General features: G+C 35.4%; 1 protein-coding gene across 1 annotated transcript in view; it reads right to left on the bottom strand.

Annotated features, from left to right (window-relative positions):
* The window catches only part of FSIP1 (fibrous sheath interacting protein 1), a 73753-nt gene that overhangs the window by 38052 nt on the left and 18007 nt on the right, over positions 1–17694 (bottom strand). The window contains exon 11 of the mRNA XM_048947459.1: positions 11748–11885. Within this exon, the coding sequence (XP_048803416.1) occupies positions 11748–11885 (138 nt within the window). The remainder of the gene's footprint in view (positions 1–11747; positions 11886–17694) is intronic.

The raw sequence follows: 17694 nt of genomic DNA, 5'->3' as shown, positions 1-17694 counted from the left end.
AATTAACATTGGGAAATTAAATTTTCATTTTAGCTCGTTTGCCTTCTGATCTACACATTTTCTACATCATACATTTATATAAACTTTTCTTTGTATTATTTTTGTGTATACATAGCATGTGCAGTGTATAGATGTGTGTATGTAAATATATACAAATATTTTGTATATAATATATATAGGCTAGTCATGCAACAGAACTTACACCAAAAGATATATTTACATGGCATAAATCCCTCCCACTTCTCTTCTTAAAATGTATTTGACAGATATATCCTTACAAAAACAACCAAAAATGTTGAATTTCAGAAACTTGACAGTAAGTCATATGGTAATGAATTACTCACTTCAAGTTTATTATTATTATATAAGTTCATTTCTATAAAGGTTTCTTGCCTCAGTGATATCTGAAAAGTCACAGCAGTTAGGTGAAATCGCTGGTGAGTGGAAAAAAGGCAACATCACATCCATTTTTAAGAAGAGTACAAAGGATGAATCAGGGAACTAATGACCTGTCAGCCTCACTTCCTTGCCATGGAAGATCATGGAGCAGATCATCCTGAAAACTATGCTAAGGCACAAGGAAGAGAGGGAGATGATATAGGATAACCAGCATGGCTTTCACCAAGGGGCAGGTTCTGCCTGACAAACCTTGTAGCTTTTTATGATGGTGTAACTGCATCAGTGGACAAGGGAAGAACCACTGACGTAATCTGTCTGGAATTCAGTAAGGCCTTTGACACATTTTCCCATAACATCCTCCTCTCTAAATTAAAAAGATATGGATTTGATGGGTGGACTGTTTGATGGATGAGGAACTGGTTATGAGATAAAACCCAGTCAGTGGTTGACAATGGCTCGATGTCCTGATGGAGACCAGTGATGAGTGGTATCCATCAGGGGTCACCACTGGGACCAACGCTCTTTAATATCTTCATTAATGACAGAAATGGTGGGATCAGTGGAATCAAGTGCACCCTCAGTAAGTTTGCAGATGACATCAAACTGTGGGGTACAGTCAACACACCTGAAAGATGGGATGTCATCCAGAGAGACCTAGACAGGCTTGAGACCAGGTGAACCTCATGAGATTCAACAAATCCAACATGAGCAAGGCTTTGCATCTGGGTCATGGCAACCTCTACTAGGAGCACAATCTGGGAGATGAAAGGATCGAGCACAGCCCTGCTGAAAAGGATGCGGGGGTACTGGTAGATGGCAAGCTGAACGTAAGCCAGCAATGTGCCCTCACATCCCAGAAACCCAACCATGTCCTGGCCTGCATCAAAAGAAGTGTGGCCAGCAAGTGGAAGGAGTTGATTCTGCCCCTCTGCTCTGTGCTTGTGAGGCCAAACCTGGAGTATTACATACAAATGTGGACTCCTCGGTACAGAAGAGACATGGATCTGTTACAGCACATCCAGAGGAGAGGCACAAAAATGATCCAATGGGATGGAACACCTCACCTGCAAGGTCAGGCTGAGTGAGCTGAAGCTGTTCAGTCTAGAGAAGAGAAGGCTTCAGAGAGACCTGAGAGCAGCCTTTCAATATCTAGAAGGGGGTTATAAGAAAGAAACTGACAGATTCTTCAGCAGGATCTGTTGTGACAGGACAAAGGGAAATAGTTTCAAAGCAAAAGAGGGAAGCCTCAGATTGGATATAAGGATGAAGTTTGTTTTACAGTAAGGGTGTTTGAGACACTGGAACAGGTTGCCTATAGACATAGTGGATGCCCTGTTCTTGAAGACATTCAAGATCAGGCAGGATGGGGCTTTGAGCAGCCTGATCTAGCTGTAGATGTCCCTGTTCATTGCAGAGGACCTGGATTAGATGATCTCTAAGGGTCCCTTCCAATTCAAACGATTCTATGATTCAAATTAATAAAAGATATATCATTCTGAGAAAGTAACCAGAAATCATCATGGTCCTGTACTTCAAATTACTCTTACAAATATAGCCTTCCTTTGTGTATAATACCAAGAAAATCACTTTTTTGTTGTTGTTTCTTTACTATTTTCAGGTGCTTATTGCTCTAGCTCTGTGATAATTTCCCCAGTACTGCTCTTTAGCTTTGTCCTTAAAAAGTATTAAATAGTATTAACATCCCCAAATTCTAGTAATAATGACACTGGTCAGAATTGAAATTAGATTTGATTTCTGCAATTCATTATTTTCAGTGACAAATTAGTATAAGATACTGCATGAGAATGACAGTTCTAACAACAAACAACTCTACCTTCTCAATTTCACAGGTAGACCTGTTAAACATAAAACAATTTCAAAAACATGCAATATTTATACACAAATGATCTTACACTAGTGTAAGAATCTTTGGAATTTTTATTTATGTGTTTGTTTGATAGAAAGTACACTATTAAAAAGACCTGCACTGGAAAATTCTTCTTCAATAAGACGACTGTATGAAATTTAGACAGTAATATATATGGCTTCAACAAAAAGAGTGAAATCCTGTAGACTGATCCTCACAAAGCAGGAGATTCCTGCCCTTTCTTACTGAACTTCCGTAATGTTCAAACCAAAAGCATCATACAGGCACAAATGACTGTTCATGTTTGTACATGTTAACCAGTTTTCATCTTTTTTTCCAGGAACTAAGTAATACCTTCCTGTGATGTTTTTGGAAACACTAAGAGTTAAATACTCGTTTTAGAGGAAAAAGCAAACAGAAACAAACAACCTCTTTAATATTCAATGTACACGCATATTTCTACTACGGAGTATTACATAACTTTGTAATAGGGCCTTTTGGAAAATGAATTCACTCAGACAAAAGTCTACAGCCTTTCAGCTTTAACCAAAGACTACCAACAGCAAAGGCAGGAAAGTCTACATGCCATTGATATCAACAACCAAATCCCACCAGAAAGGGATCAGGAGCTCCCCGAAATGTCAGAAAAAGAAGAAAACTGCATGAAGAATGTGGAGGTGCTCTAACAAATGAGTGGTCACAGAGGGCGTACAAAAACAAACAAAAACAGCCTGTAAAGCCTGTGAAGATATAGTGCAAGCATTCCTGACAGAATAATTTAAAAGCGTGTAACTTCCAACTTCATATGTGGAAGAAATTCATATAAACCTCTTCATTCCCAAACGTAGTTGACAGATTAGAAAAATAATAGTGTATCATATGAGGAAGTAGAGGAAAACATTTCTTACAAAGTTCAGGTTAGTATCTTCAGTCTTCCAATGACAACTTAGTACAATTGTTTTTCTCTAGTTACTATATGAATAGGTGAAACTAAGGTAAGACACCATTAAGCAAGCATACATCCATAAATATGCAGTCCAGGAGAAAAAAAATAGCTACCACTATCATACAGTACTATATACCAATGTACATTTTATAATATTTGTAAGCAGAACAGTCCTGAAATTGACAAATATTGGAAGGAGGAGAAATAACAGCAAAAACTAAATTAGACAGTGGAAATGAGTCAGATAAGAACTTGCAGCCCCGCTGTTAAAAATTAAGAAAATTGTGTGAAAGACCAGCATTTGTCACAAAGTAGGAATGCTTTTTAGGTAAATGCAATCAGCTTGCCTAATGACAATTACACTTGCCTTTCATAATTACTGAAGTACATGCCCAAAAAGTGAGTTCTAAACTCAATCTTCCCCTCTTTATGAGCAGAGACTTCAAATGCAAGGGTATAAGCAAGACTGAACAAAAACTTCTCTTCACCACAGCCTCAAAGCTAAGGAAAATAAAACTCAGGGTTTTTGGTATCTTGATCAAAGATAAGACTGCTGTCTCCAAAACTATGTTACTAGACCCTTCACACTGATCTGTTTATACATTTTGCATTAAAGTATTTCAAAATGTATATAAAGAAAGTATACATAAGGCAGTGTTCATAATGCTACCTTTTCTTCCAGAGGACCATTTTGCCATCACTGGACTACAGTGGGATAACCAGCATAGCTTTCTCTAAGGGCAGGTTCCTACTATCACCCTTCTAACTCACACTGTTTGGACCCTGAATTTTGTGTTCCCGGATGAGTATCTTAATTTCACCACAGGAAAGATTATATCCTTCCTCCCTTTGAACTTGTATGATATAAGAGTTGGGTCATCCTCTTGAGCAAAGGAGAAATCTACAAATAAAGGTAAAACAAAATTGTTGAAGAAAGAATATTCTTTCTTATTGCAGAGGGTGAAAGCAGGCCAATAGAAACAAGGTTTCTTTCCTATAGAGTTTAACGATACTAACTGGCAGCAAATAATGAACAATCCCTGGATTTCCCAATAGACATGTGTGACAACAGGCAAACACCCTCCTTTCCTCAAAAGGACACGCTTAATGATTGAAACCTTATGCTGCAAATACCCATACATACCAGAGAAATTATTAATCATTGTTTTAATACCACCACAGCTAGAAGCCATAGTTACTACACTGAACCACTGTGTAAAGTGATATATGAACACAGGAAGAGAAAGGAGAAAAAATCCCAAACAAATCTGTATCCATACAAAAACAGGTACAGAATCATAGAATCACCAAGGTTGGAAAAGACCTCCAAGATCATCCAGTCCAACCATCCACCTACTCAGTATTTCCAGACTAAACCATGCCCCTCAGTACAATACCTAAACATTTCTTTAACATCCCCAGGGCCAGTGACTCCACCACTTTGCTGACCAGTCCATTCTAGCACCTAACCACTATTTTGGAGAAGTTTCTCCTAACATCCAAGCTGAATCTCCCATAGCACAACTAGTGGGCTATTCCCACTAGTTATGTGAGAGGTCGACCAAAAAAGAAAAAGACAAGAAAGAAAAAATAGCAGAAAAAGACAATAAAAAAATTCTACAGTCAACTCTACAGAATAAAATCAAATTATACGGAAGATATTGGAATAGAGAATGGTAACAAATATAGAGGCGTGAGAGCAAAACAAAAGACTTCCTTTGTTCAAAAGCAGCTGAGAGAAGCATGGGAAAGGAGTTGCTTCTCATTTTTCTCCTACGCCTTCTGATGCAAACCATTAGTAGAATCTTCCTCAGTACAATTGGAAAATGCATTCTGAGATGAAGAAGATCAGCACATCAAATTAATAGAGAATCTGACCATTATTTTAAAACGTTATATTTTCTACAAGTCTCCCTGAGAGTGACAAATGCCAGCAATGATTTCTCATATACAATATCAAAGCATAACAAATATTTCTGAGTGCCTTTGGTGCAAATTCACAACATTACTTACTTTTGCTTGGATGTAATTTAACTGGCTCTAGCATTTAGTAATTATCCACATAAAATGGGAGCATCAGTAAAATTTTAACTGATTAATATTTTACTATAATTTGGTATTAAATAGCTATTTTATAGACAACATTTGTTGAATTTTATTAAGTTAATGTTATTTGTTTTCAAATCATCAGTAATTAACACTTCCAGCAGCTGCTTCATTCTTGCCAATAGTAGAAAAACAATCAGTAAAGAGGAAATTTTAATAATGAGTGGAATCTTTACATTTTATTACTGCACTTTTTAACTTACTACTCCCTTCATATGTGCAGTAACTGTTACATAAGGAACACTTAGTTTTCATGCTAATATTTTCTCTCAGGTGAAAATAATGCTACTTATTCTGAAAAAATATCTTAGAATCACTTAATGAGAATGAAATCCTGTAAAATTTGAATGAATGAGTTCAGTTTAAAACTTGATGACAATTTAGTAAGCAACTTAAGCACTTGTTAGATATTTTCCAAAGGAATAATAGAACAAAATGGTACAGGTACACTGAATTCCGTCAGCTGCAGTGGAAAAGCTTGCATAAAATTATATAAATAACCAAGATCTGTCACTATCCTGATGCACACTACACCACAAAATGTTTTTTAAGAAATTTTCCAGCAAAAAATAATGAGTTTTATCCTGTGATTTCCTAGCTCACAAATATGCATTATTCTGCATCACAAAGATAAGAATCATTACTTCTGGATTAAGATCCTGCAGGCAATATTTCTTGAAGACACTGACTGTTAATGATATTTACTGTCTTTGTATTTTCATTCCACACCACCTATTTTAATCCCTCACCTTCCTGCAAAGTTCAGTTATTCAGGAAACTTCAGATTATGTATAATTTTATTATATGTTATGAGAAAAGGCACAATCACATACAGAATTTGGCCACCAATTTGTCTAAACTTGTGGGAAAAAAATTCTAGGCATACACAAGCACCTGATGATACTACATTTAAGATTGATCCAACCAAATTTAATTTGTGGCTTAAAAGGATTCACAGGAAATAAGCAAACTTTTTCTTTTTTAAAAAATAAGCAAACTTTTTCTTTTTAAAATACCAGTTTCTCAGTTAACTAATGTTAATATGTACACAGGTGTGTATTTATACATATCTATATTATATATATATATATATATATATATATAAAATTTGTAGGATACATACATATAATGTACTTGAAGGGTATTTGAATTTATATATTTAACAAAGACATCAAAACAACATCTGGTGCTTGCTTTTGGCATCGAGGAATGAGCCTCCAGTGGAAGACATTTAAATTAACATCTCATACTTAGCAAAGGTGAAATTATCCTAACAGCTTGCTTGGACACACATTCAAAACTACTATCTGCTACGAAGAAATTCAGCACCTCACCAAACATGCTACTAGATTATCACACATGGCCAACTAGTAGAAGCCCCAGTTCAAAAATAACTACATTTATTATTCTTTCTATATAAAATTCTTTTCATTAACGCTCAGCAACACGCATTTGGCAGCTGAACATTTTTTGAAGCAGCAGTTAACAATGCAATTCACCAAACAAAGATAAGCTCAATGGTTTCCAGGAAACTGAAAGATGAAAGAATGTGGAGAGAGTCAGCCATGGTTTCAAATGAAGAACAAGTGAACTAAGGTCAAACTAAAGCCTAAAAAGAAACTCCAACAAGGACCCAGAAACCACAGTACAGACACATTTCAGATTGAAATTTCACAATGCATTTCAACAGTGCAGACAACACATTCTTTGGTGTATTAATTCACTGGGGACAATTTTTACAAAGTAAAGGAGAAACTCTGATTGCAAAGCCCAAAGTTTCTTTACTTCAAGCATATACTTCAGTAGATTTTCTGTAGTGTTGCTGTTTTTCATAATGACTGTAGCCTTATCTTTGTAATGATTTCAGTCTTATCTTCCAGTCTTGCTTTGTGGACTCTGTCTTTACTGAAGCCATTAAACAGTACATACAAGATAAGGTGTAGTAGAGGGATCCATAAACATTATAATTTCAGAAGTCAGCATCTACTAAATAGCCTGCTCCAGAAATACTATGAATATATTCTTCCTCTATGAAGGACAGGGCAGAGTAAATCTGCAGTTGTACAAAGCCACTTGAATAATTCCTTCATACTACAGTAGTGGAAGTAATGCAGCATTCTACCCCCAAGACTCTCAACTTTTTCCAAAGTTATTTCTATGCCTACTGCAAGTTAGTCCCTAATATATTCAATTAAACTCTGCTGTTTAATCTAGCCACCAAAACAGAACACAAACAAAAATGAATTACCAGAGAGACTTCTTTAAATAAATGATTAAAACTCATCCCTCAGCAGATCTGTAAAAACCTGTATTTTAAAACAATAAAGCCCAATACAACTCTACATCCAGAATTAACATTTCAAACTTCTGACAAATTGCATCCACCAGCCTCACAGCATTTATTTCCAGTTTTACACAGCAAATTGCAGTGGTTTAGAAAATAGAAAAGAATTTTAAATGCATGAATTTTAAACAGACAATTTAATTAGCTAAGCTATAAAATTAACTTGTCAGAAATGAGAGATTTCCCACAGTCTGTATTTTATAACATTGAAATGACATTTTCACCAGTACAGCATTCCCTAGAACCATGCCTAGGCATTCCTCCACTGACATATAGTGAAGAGTGCCATCTATTGAATTGCAAATGTTATCTCCTGAAATAATTATTTTGGAAATATGCCAGCATCTTGCATCAGGAGATACCTTCTATTTCATTCAATTTTCCTTAGTAATAACAGCATTTTCCAGAAATAAGACTACCCAGTATTAAGTGTGTAAAGCTAGAAAAGTAGCACCTTCTGGTACTACAGTCAATCAATTTAGAGTTCTAAATACACAGTCTAGGCAAGGAAGAATGTTCACTATGTTGAAAATTTTGAAAGTAGACTGATAACAAAATATACTGTTATAACCCGATCAAGTCTTGGAACAGACCCATTTATATTCAAAACATCTGAATGAGTCAGCAGTTCACTGCATTTCCCAGGCCTGTTGTAGACTAGCACAGTTCCCAGACGCACTTCCTCAGATTGTGCTTGCCTCACTGACAAGGTCAGTGGTGATAAAAAGTGATATCAAGGCCAATGACCAGGAAAAGATGACAACACACAGACTTATTTTATCTGCCTACCCATTAACCTACTCGGTATACTGAAGTTCTACATAATTCTAGCTTTTGCTTCACATTTTTTAGCTAACTGTAACATAGTAGAGCAGTGCATTAAAAGAAGTTCTACTATTGTTTCAGTATTTTGAGCAGAAAAGAGCTAAATATGCTGACTGTTGTGGCACACATGCAAACGAGTGATCTCTAAACTGATCACTGACTGCCCCTTTGTTCGATATCTTATTCTCGTACACTCCAAGTATGTAAAAGGAACTAGTGCCAGTAAGGATGTCTGTTAATTGGCTACTTTATTTTTCTTCAATGCAAAGATCAGAATGCACATGGTTGTATCCATGTCAGCGTTACAGCTGCTAGATGTCTAATCATATCAGATGTGTAGTTCCAGTACAGCCAGCACTAACACTGCGTATATAAACAACAGCAAAAATTCTTGCAACTGTAGCTATAGCACTATCAGTAAATGAAATTATACCACTGCAGTCATGCTGTTATCTGATCCCTAGAGCTTTTGATATGCACTGGAGATTCCTTTAAGGGGGCAATAAAAGACAACAGGAATAATATTTATCATAATTCTGACTACTGTAGAAGGTAAGCCCACTACTGAAGCCAAAGGTGGACTATATGGGCTTTGGTCTGCAAAGAAGAAATTGATTTACACAATATACAGCCATTAAAAAGTTACCCTTTTTCCTTTCAATGCAGTGATAATAGAAGTTTCCATCTGTGAAATGTGTACAAATTCTTGATCCTTTCTCTTGTAGAATCAAAAAATCATCAGGTTAGGAGAACATGAGGTCATCTCTAGACCAACCTCTTGCTCAAAGTAAGGTCAGCTCTGAGATCACTGAAACACTCAACAGTTTACTATTTTGTCCAGTCAAGTCTGCAATATTTTTTAAGGACGGTATGTTGCAGCCTCTCCAGGCAACCTGCTTCCCATTCTCAGTTACCCTCAGAGGTAGTTTTCTTTTTCTTTAAATTCAATTAGAAACTCCTCATTTCAATTTATGAACAATGTTCTCTCGTCCTCCCATCAAGTAAATCAGTAAAGATACTACAGCTCTGTCCTGGACGCAATACTTCAAACAAAGTCTAAAGAGTAATGAATAAACAAACGTAATTGTCTCCTTAATCTTTTGACTATGCTCATGCTGTCACAGTCAAACAGTCTGTTACTCTTCACACCCACAAGGCATGCTGCTGGCTCACAGGTAGTCAATGCCAGGTCCCTTCCATCAGACTGCTCCCCAGCCAGTCAGGCTCCAGCTTATACTGTTGTTGAGAGTTATTCCTCTCTACTTTTGCCGTTGAAGAATTTCTTAAGGATCCTGTCAGTCCTCTCTTCAACCCGCAGTCCATGTTACTGCAACTCCTACCCTCCAGTTCATCAGGTAAATATAGTCACTGCATCACAGAAAGCAGTCAGTTTGATCAAGCATTACTTTTGGTAACCCTATGTTCACTGACCCCAGTCACCGACTTTGCCACGTGCATAGCTCTTTCATCTTAATTATAGGTACTGATACCTCTTGCTAACATAGCAAAATATTCATGGTATCTCGTAAAAATCCAGCTTTTTCGGGTTATTATGAAGATAGGCTGGGGGAGCTGAGCTTGCTCAGACTGGAGAAGAGAAGGCTGAGAGGAGACTTCATTGCAGCCTTCCAGTATTTAAAAGGGGATTATAAACAGGAGGTGAATCAAGTTTTTATGAGGGTAGATAGTGATAGGACAAGGGGGAATGGTTTTAAGCACAAGGAAGGAAGGCTTAGATTGAATGTTAGGGGGAAGTTCTTTACAGACAGACTGGTGAGGTGCTGGCACAGACCAGAGATGCTCTGTCCCTGGAGGTGGTCAAGGCCAGGTTGGATGGGTCCTGGTCAATCTGGTCCAGTTTGTACCAGATTTACCATTTTACCAGATGTAAAAGTTGGTGGCCTTACCTATAGCAGGGGGGTTGCAACTTGATGGTCCTTGGGGTCCCTTCCAACCCAAGCCAATCTATGATTCTATCCATGCTAGCATTCATATCACTTTGGTTTCTTACACACTGCTGAACTAGTTCATCTTCCCCACATAGCACCTTCTATGCAGAGGGGAAAGAAAAGCCTTCCTATCTCAAAGCAGAAGCATAACACTAAATAAAAATGTTCACAACTGAAAAACATGCATGTGTGCCCAATTTTTGGTCACCAGTGGCAGCTCAGTAATAAAGTTCTTTTGAGCTTTCCATTAAAGATCTCATGTGAGTAAGAGAAGCCTTCAAAGTTTTGCACAAAATATATATATTAAAATAATGAAAAAAACCATGATTTGACGACTTTCATTCTTTGCTCATAAAAAGATCTATGAAGGATCCAGCATATAAACAAATGCTAACATTGGTTTTCAGACCAAATGACAGACGTTCTACCTTAGGACTTCATCTAGCTTTGAATAATTTATATATTTCCTCCCTAGTTATCTTCTCTACCAATTGCTTCATAGCTCTTTAAGATTAAACAGCACAGATCAAAAAGCACACTTACAAAGTGTATGTCAAAGAGGACTATAAAAAAAAAAAAAAAAATCAAGTCCTTGAGGTTTCCCCATGACTAGATTTTTTAGTTATACTTTAGTTATACTTCCTTATTGTAACTTGAGTAATGTAATAAATTATACTCATTGAAAAGAATTGTAATATACTATTTGAGTGTGGCACGTAGTTCTGCAAGTTTGGACTTGTCAATTTTGACTCTATACTTAGGAACAAACAGAATTTCAGACTAAGAGATTAATAATAGGATCTTCATATATTTTAAGTTGTATGTTCCACATTCACTTTTACTCAAAGTAGTAACAAAGATGAGATGCGATGTATTTGTTCTAAAACAGTAATGATTATACTTCAACAACCATTCTCCTTGCATGCCCATATTTTAATGACTCCTGTTTCTAAGAAATTCATGCATCAAATGAAAACTGAGCACAAAAATATACCAAATGAATTTAGTAGAAGTAAATCGCACCGGGTCCTCTAACAAATAATGAATTATACAGCCCCCAAAATAAATGTTTTGAAGATGTATTTGTACATGTTTGTTTATAAATGGTACCTCCTCCTCCAGGCAAGAGGGCAGAGTAATTTTTTTTCCACTTCGAAAGGCACTATTAATTGCATGTTTACTTCCCCAGGAACTCTTTCAGGAATTTACAGAAGGTTTCAAAATGGGATTTTCTTGTTAAGGTGTAAGGTATGATAAATTCCAAAGTTTTCAAGCTGAAAAAAAAAAAAAAGAAAAAAAAAAGAGACTTACAAAATTTCTCTCTAAAGATTTCAGCTGATGATCTATTTCTTTCAGACGGTTTTGTTGATCACGATATTCTTTATTGTCTCGTAGAACCTTTTCACCTGGAATTACTTCTAGGTTTCTGTTTGCATAAACCAGAGACTCCTGATAAAAAGAAGAATAGGCAAAAATTAATTTTTTTTTTGCTTCAAAGCCTGAAGAATGTTCATTTGATTTACATCAGCAAAACATGGAAATCTATAGAATAATGTATAAGTTTCAAATTTGGGAAATGCATAATTTTTATTACGCATATTTTCAAATCCGATAGCTAAATGTTAGGCTGGACTTAATTCAGTAAAAAGCCTTCATCACATTCAAAGAGGAATTTCTTTGATGGTTAAGTTCTATGAGAAACATAAAAATGCATTGAGAAGTAGCGGTTCAAAAGCTCGCTCCCTGTCAATGATACTGGGACCAGAATTAGGCCATTGCTGACAACTCTCAGAAGAGAATGAAAGAATCAAAATTGAAATAGGCCTTGTTTCCTGGACATCATGGTAAACTAAAAAAATCCTCTGAGTTCAAGTGCAAGATAGATGTACTGCTGTCATTATACTCTTGGGTTACACATTCTCATATCCTACAGTATTTTTGGTTCAGATTTTGCAATTAATAACAATGCTGAATACATCAAAAGTTCAATGTAGTACTATTACATACAAGAACAGAATGGAATTCAGATTATTAAGAATGACAACTATTTGCCAAAACCAAATGGCAAAGTTACACTGTAGTTGGAAAAAAAGCTGGGCTTTCTGTTGCAAATCAAGGATCCTATATAAGAATCCAAGTAAGTTGAATAATAATAATAATAAAAAAAAACTATTAGTCAGTTCAATCCAAAAGAACATGAGCAATCATTTTAAAAAAACATACTTTTCATTCCTTTTTTTTTTTTCTTTTTTCCAGAAGCAGTTTAATAAACATATATGAGGAAAACAATTCAGATAGCGTGTCTAATTGGAAAGGAAAATTAACTTTGTAATTTGTCAACTGCAACATATAAAAAATTTGTCAACTGCAACATATAAGTATCTGAAAACATTTCTTCTGAACATAAAAAAAAGTAATTGTGAGCTCTCAGACTTAAACTACTGTGCCTGAAAATAAAATTAACACAGTGCAATCTTTATTCAATATTCAAATCAGTGACAGTTGGCTGTACCACAATCCCAGATTTTTCCTGTAACAGACATAGATATAAGTGGCAGCATCTGATAGTGACTAGAATTTCTCTAAACTCAAGTTTAATGTGGACCACCTAAAGCCAAAATCTGTTAATAATGAGTGTTTATAAAGGTTGGCTTCTCTATAGAAAGAGATTATTAATTAAACTTGATGCCCAATTGCAAGAAAACACGACAGAACACAGAACATAAAACAGAGGACTTATTTAAACTTGTGTTCATTAATATATGAAACATGAATAGGATCTTTATGACCACAATATAAACACAAAGTCAGCAAAGAAGCCCAAAACAAACACTCACTTTCCCTCTAGTAAAATAGATTGCTTTTGCATGACTTTACTCTTCCAGGGATTTTAATACAAGTTAAATAATTCTTCAAACCACTGGGGACAAAGGGGAGGATGGAAGCTAATAACTAGAGGAAAACATAAAGCTGGAAAGCCTTGCACAATTTTTCTGAAATTTCTTTATCTCTAAAGGTCAGAGTAAAAAAATACTTACAGAATGCAGTTGAAGACAATACAATACTAATAAAATACATTTTTCTCTGCAGTTTCAGGAAAAGAATGGGAAGGAAAGATGGGGATGACACAAATTGATAGTGTAAAATAAAAACTAAAAATTATTCCAAATTTTTTATAAGAGAGATTTGAGAACATTTTCACTTAATTTCGTTCTGAAAATGTTACAGCGTATTCATCATTGAAAAGTAAGCCTTTGTTAATAGCAAACTATTTTTACAGTGATCTTGATGAAGTCTTCAGAAATGCATAACAAACAAAAAGTATAAGAAAGGCTGTTTCCAACACCAGCCTATCTTCAGCAAGACCCTACAAGGGATACATACACACTGGAATAGAAACAACAAATCTGTAGTGATAATTTCTTAGTGTTCTACCCCAGACTAAAACAACTGTAGTTCATGAACCTACTTTCATGACAAAGACTGAGCTTTGACACAGAGCAACCTTTGAAAGATCTCTGTTCTATAAACGTGTTCACTCGTGTTTTGAACAATGTATACTTTTGCATCCCCAGCGGCTTCTGGCAGAGTCATAGTTGTCAGAAAAACATTTCAGTTGTTTGAATCTGCCACTTTCTGGTTTCATTTGATTCTTCCAGTTCTTGCATTAGATAAGATGGCAAATAACTGTCAGTATTTACTCTCTCTGACAAGTATAATTTTGTATACTTCAATCACACTTCCTCTTATTCGTTTTTCCAAACTGAAGAATGTTGCTAAGTCAGTTCTTGCATGGAAGCTATTCCATGCTTCTGAACATTCTGTAACCAGATTTCTATTTCTTCTAATCTGGTTATGAGATCTGAGGGCCTCACGGAGCAATTGTCAAGTTCCATTGTGCACGACAGATTTGTACAGTAGCACAGTGATTGTTTTTCCTGTTTCACTCTGTATTCTTTTCGTAATTGTTCTTAATCAGTTCGTACCTTGAACTGCGGAGGGTTAAACCACTGCTTCCACAGAAGCAGATCTCAGCAGTCTCATTTACCTCATCCCTGAGTAGTAAGTGATCAGAACTCGCACCACATGAGCAAAGTTCATACAGCTTTTCTCCACTCACTCATTTTTTATTTTTTTTCCTGAAGATATCTGGATGAAAGGAAGCACTATATCATGAAAAATATTTTACTGTTGATGTTTCAAATTCTTCAAAAATTTTAAGTTTTTCTTCATTAGAGATTAAAATCTACAAACCTACTAAGACGATGTAGGAAATAAAAAGTATTACACGTAGCAACTGCTAAAGCCACAGTACAATGCCATAGCATAAACAGTAATATCCAGTATTTTAAATGGCTAAATTTATGTTTTGGATTTCCTTTTCTCCAAAATTCTCAAAATTAAAAGCAAAAGTAAAAAGCAACCAAATGAAATCTACTGGTACCATGGAATCTTTTTGAGTCACAAAACAGACTGACATGTTCACCTACTTCTAAATATGCCTAGAAGAAGAGAGAGCTGTAAAACTCTTCTGTTTTGATGAAGAGGAGGCATAGAATGCAGGCTATAAAGCAGGTCATTAATGAAAATATCAGTGTGAGTTCAGAATCTTCCATTCTTTTGACTAATTATTTGAACTGTTGACTATAGTTTGGTGTGGTAATTGAAAAAGAGAATTATTTCTCTGACAAAAGGAAGCCAATCAGGTATGAAAGAACTCACCAAGACTGCAAAAACATGGAAGTAATTATCTTCATAAGGTAAAAATGAACAGATCTTTAATCATAACCTCCATTTCATTTTATTTTCAGGTAGTTTTCCAGTTGTTCAAGTTGGTAACTGTATTCCTCATACTCAATTTTACACTTCATATTCTTTCATCCTACCATTTTCCTGTCTCTTCTAGGATTATATTCAATTTAATTTGTTCTTCCAAAAAACACTGAGAAAGACAAAAGCATTTTTTAAATTTTTAATTAAGTTGGCACCAAAACAAAGAAATGTTTCAGAGAGAAATTAAGTTCTGATGAGAAACATTTCCATGTAAAAGAAAACATTAGTCATGGAAAAGCATTCTGAATCCAGCTGTTCTGATTGCACAAAAAGATGAATCTGTATGCTTCACTCTAACAGCTCAGCTATGGTACTGTACAATAATTAAATCCAGTTGTTAAAGATTTCAGAGTTGGAGAATATTTCCTATATCCTGCCAATGCATCTATAAGCAGCAGGAAGCATCTCTCCCACTGAGCCAATGGTGATTAAGTGCTTGCTCTTTGAAAGTTATATCTAATGAAATTCTTGGAAGAAAAGAATGTGCTTCTTTATGATATGCAACATTTAAATTAATTTCATTTCAATTACTTCTAAAATTCTAAACAAAAACATAAGCAGATGGTTACACATTAACATTTTTTTTCCCAATATTTCCCATCACTAGTACATTATGTTCTACTTAACCACAGCAGATGAAAATTCCACCTCATGGAAATCAGAAGGAATTTCAACACAGACTAATAGAAGAGCGATGCCACTGATACCAGTTTCTGCTTTTCCAAATGCGACTTATTTCCTGTAACAACTCTAGACACACTCAGAAAAAGTTTTCAGCAGTACTGAAGTACAATAAGATATCAAATCAGAGCTGAAAAAGGCATTCTCATACCAGCCCTGCTGAAGGTTAAAGAAAAAAAGATAGCAGAGTACTAAACACAAATGCACTTTATCTTAACATATACAAAAGACAATTTAACTATCTAGATGACATCTAGACAGCTGCAAAATAAAACAAAAATGCCATGTTCAAGAGAAGAGTTAGCATGATAATGAGTATCGTGAATATCATACTTGCGTCCGCCTCCAAAAGACATTCACTAAAAGAATTCTCATTTTTCTCTATGGCCCATCTTCTTTCAGATACCAGAACTGATGCTTTAAGATTCAAAGTTGTTTAAAAAAAAAAAAAAAAAAAAAAAAAAAAAAAAGCATGAAAACTTCTAGTTTATAACAATATTAGAGGATATCAATCATGATAATCACAGCTGTTTCACGAAGACCATGAGCACCAATGAGTTTAGAACATGTAGAAATGTATGCCTTTTGAAAGGAAGCTCTCCAGATTCAAAGTAGTTGCTAATTTCTCAGCTACTGATGCATGTTACTTCCTGCTTTTTGAAAAGGCAACTGTTAAAGGGACTTGAAAACAAAAGATGTTTAGAACGAATTCACATAAGCAAACCCAGAATTGGACCTGCCTTCACTGTTCCACATATGTACTGAAGTGATGGTATCAAGGTACAAATAACCACAATCAAGAATGTAGAACTAAAAGATCCAGTACAAAGCTTCCACACTAAGCAGCCAAGTTTCTGAAAGCTGACATAGCTATTTTCTCCTCCACTTACCTTCAAAAATGTTAACAGCTGAAATTATGTGTAGGTATATACAAGCCCAGTCATGTCACAGTGCCAGATACAATCAGGCTGCACCTATTAAATTAGGCATCATGAAGAACTTAGCATTGACTTTTCTAATGTGACGATGACAATGAAACTATGGCACCCACCAGGCACCCAATTCTCTACAGAGAGCAACAGCTGTGAAGATGCAGAGAAGCAGCAATACAAGTGTCTAGGGAATTTTGGTGTCAGCTGGAAAGGCATAAAATCATGACACTTATGGAATTAGACAACTGCAGACTGCTGTTTTGGATTTATGCAATTAGCATTCTTCTAAATCCAGTTTTAAATAGCTATAGTATCTATCAACTTCAACTTATGCTTCTTCTGTTTAACTTCCTCTCAAACTTATAAATCCATCTATAAGTAGTTTTGTTCTTTGGTAACTTTCATTAAAATGACTCACACACTGCAGTTTATCTGAACAACAATGAAAAAAGACAAACAGAATTTTGTCTACAAATTTTATCTGTAGACAAAATCTATTTATCTGTAGAACAAAATCTATTTTGTTCTACAGTGTACAAAAAAATTTCTGCAAAACAAAGTTGAAAGATAAATGCTTTTTACCAAGTATGGGTAATTTAAGAAATTAACTGCCTTGTTTTGGTTGTTAACTCTGATACTATTCAAAAAAGTAGTGTACTCTTTTCAAGAAGTATATACATAAGTGCAAGTTTCTCTGTTCAAATACTTCAGAGTATGAAATAAAGAGTGCAATAACGATCACTCTGATCAAATGTTCCCAAAGAACTCATTATCACAAGCAGTATTACCAGGTTCATGGTGCTGCCTCTTAT

Source organism: Lagopus muta, chromosome 6 (genome assembly GCF_023343835.1).
Source record: "Lagopus muta isolate bLagMut1 chromosome 6, bLagMut1 primary, whole genome shotgun sequence".
Lineage (NCBI taxonomy): Eukaryota > Metazoa > Chordata > Aves > Galliformes > Phasianidae > Lagopus > Lagopus muta.
This window is presented reverse-complemented; position numbering and strand designations above follow the sequence as displayed.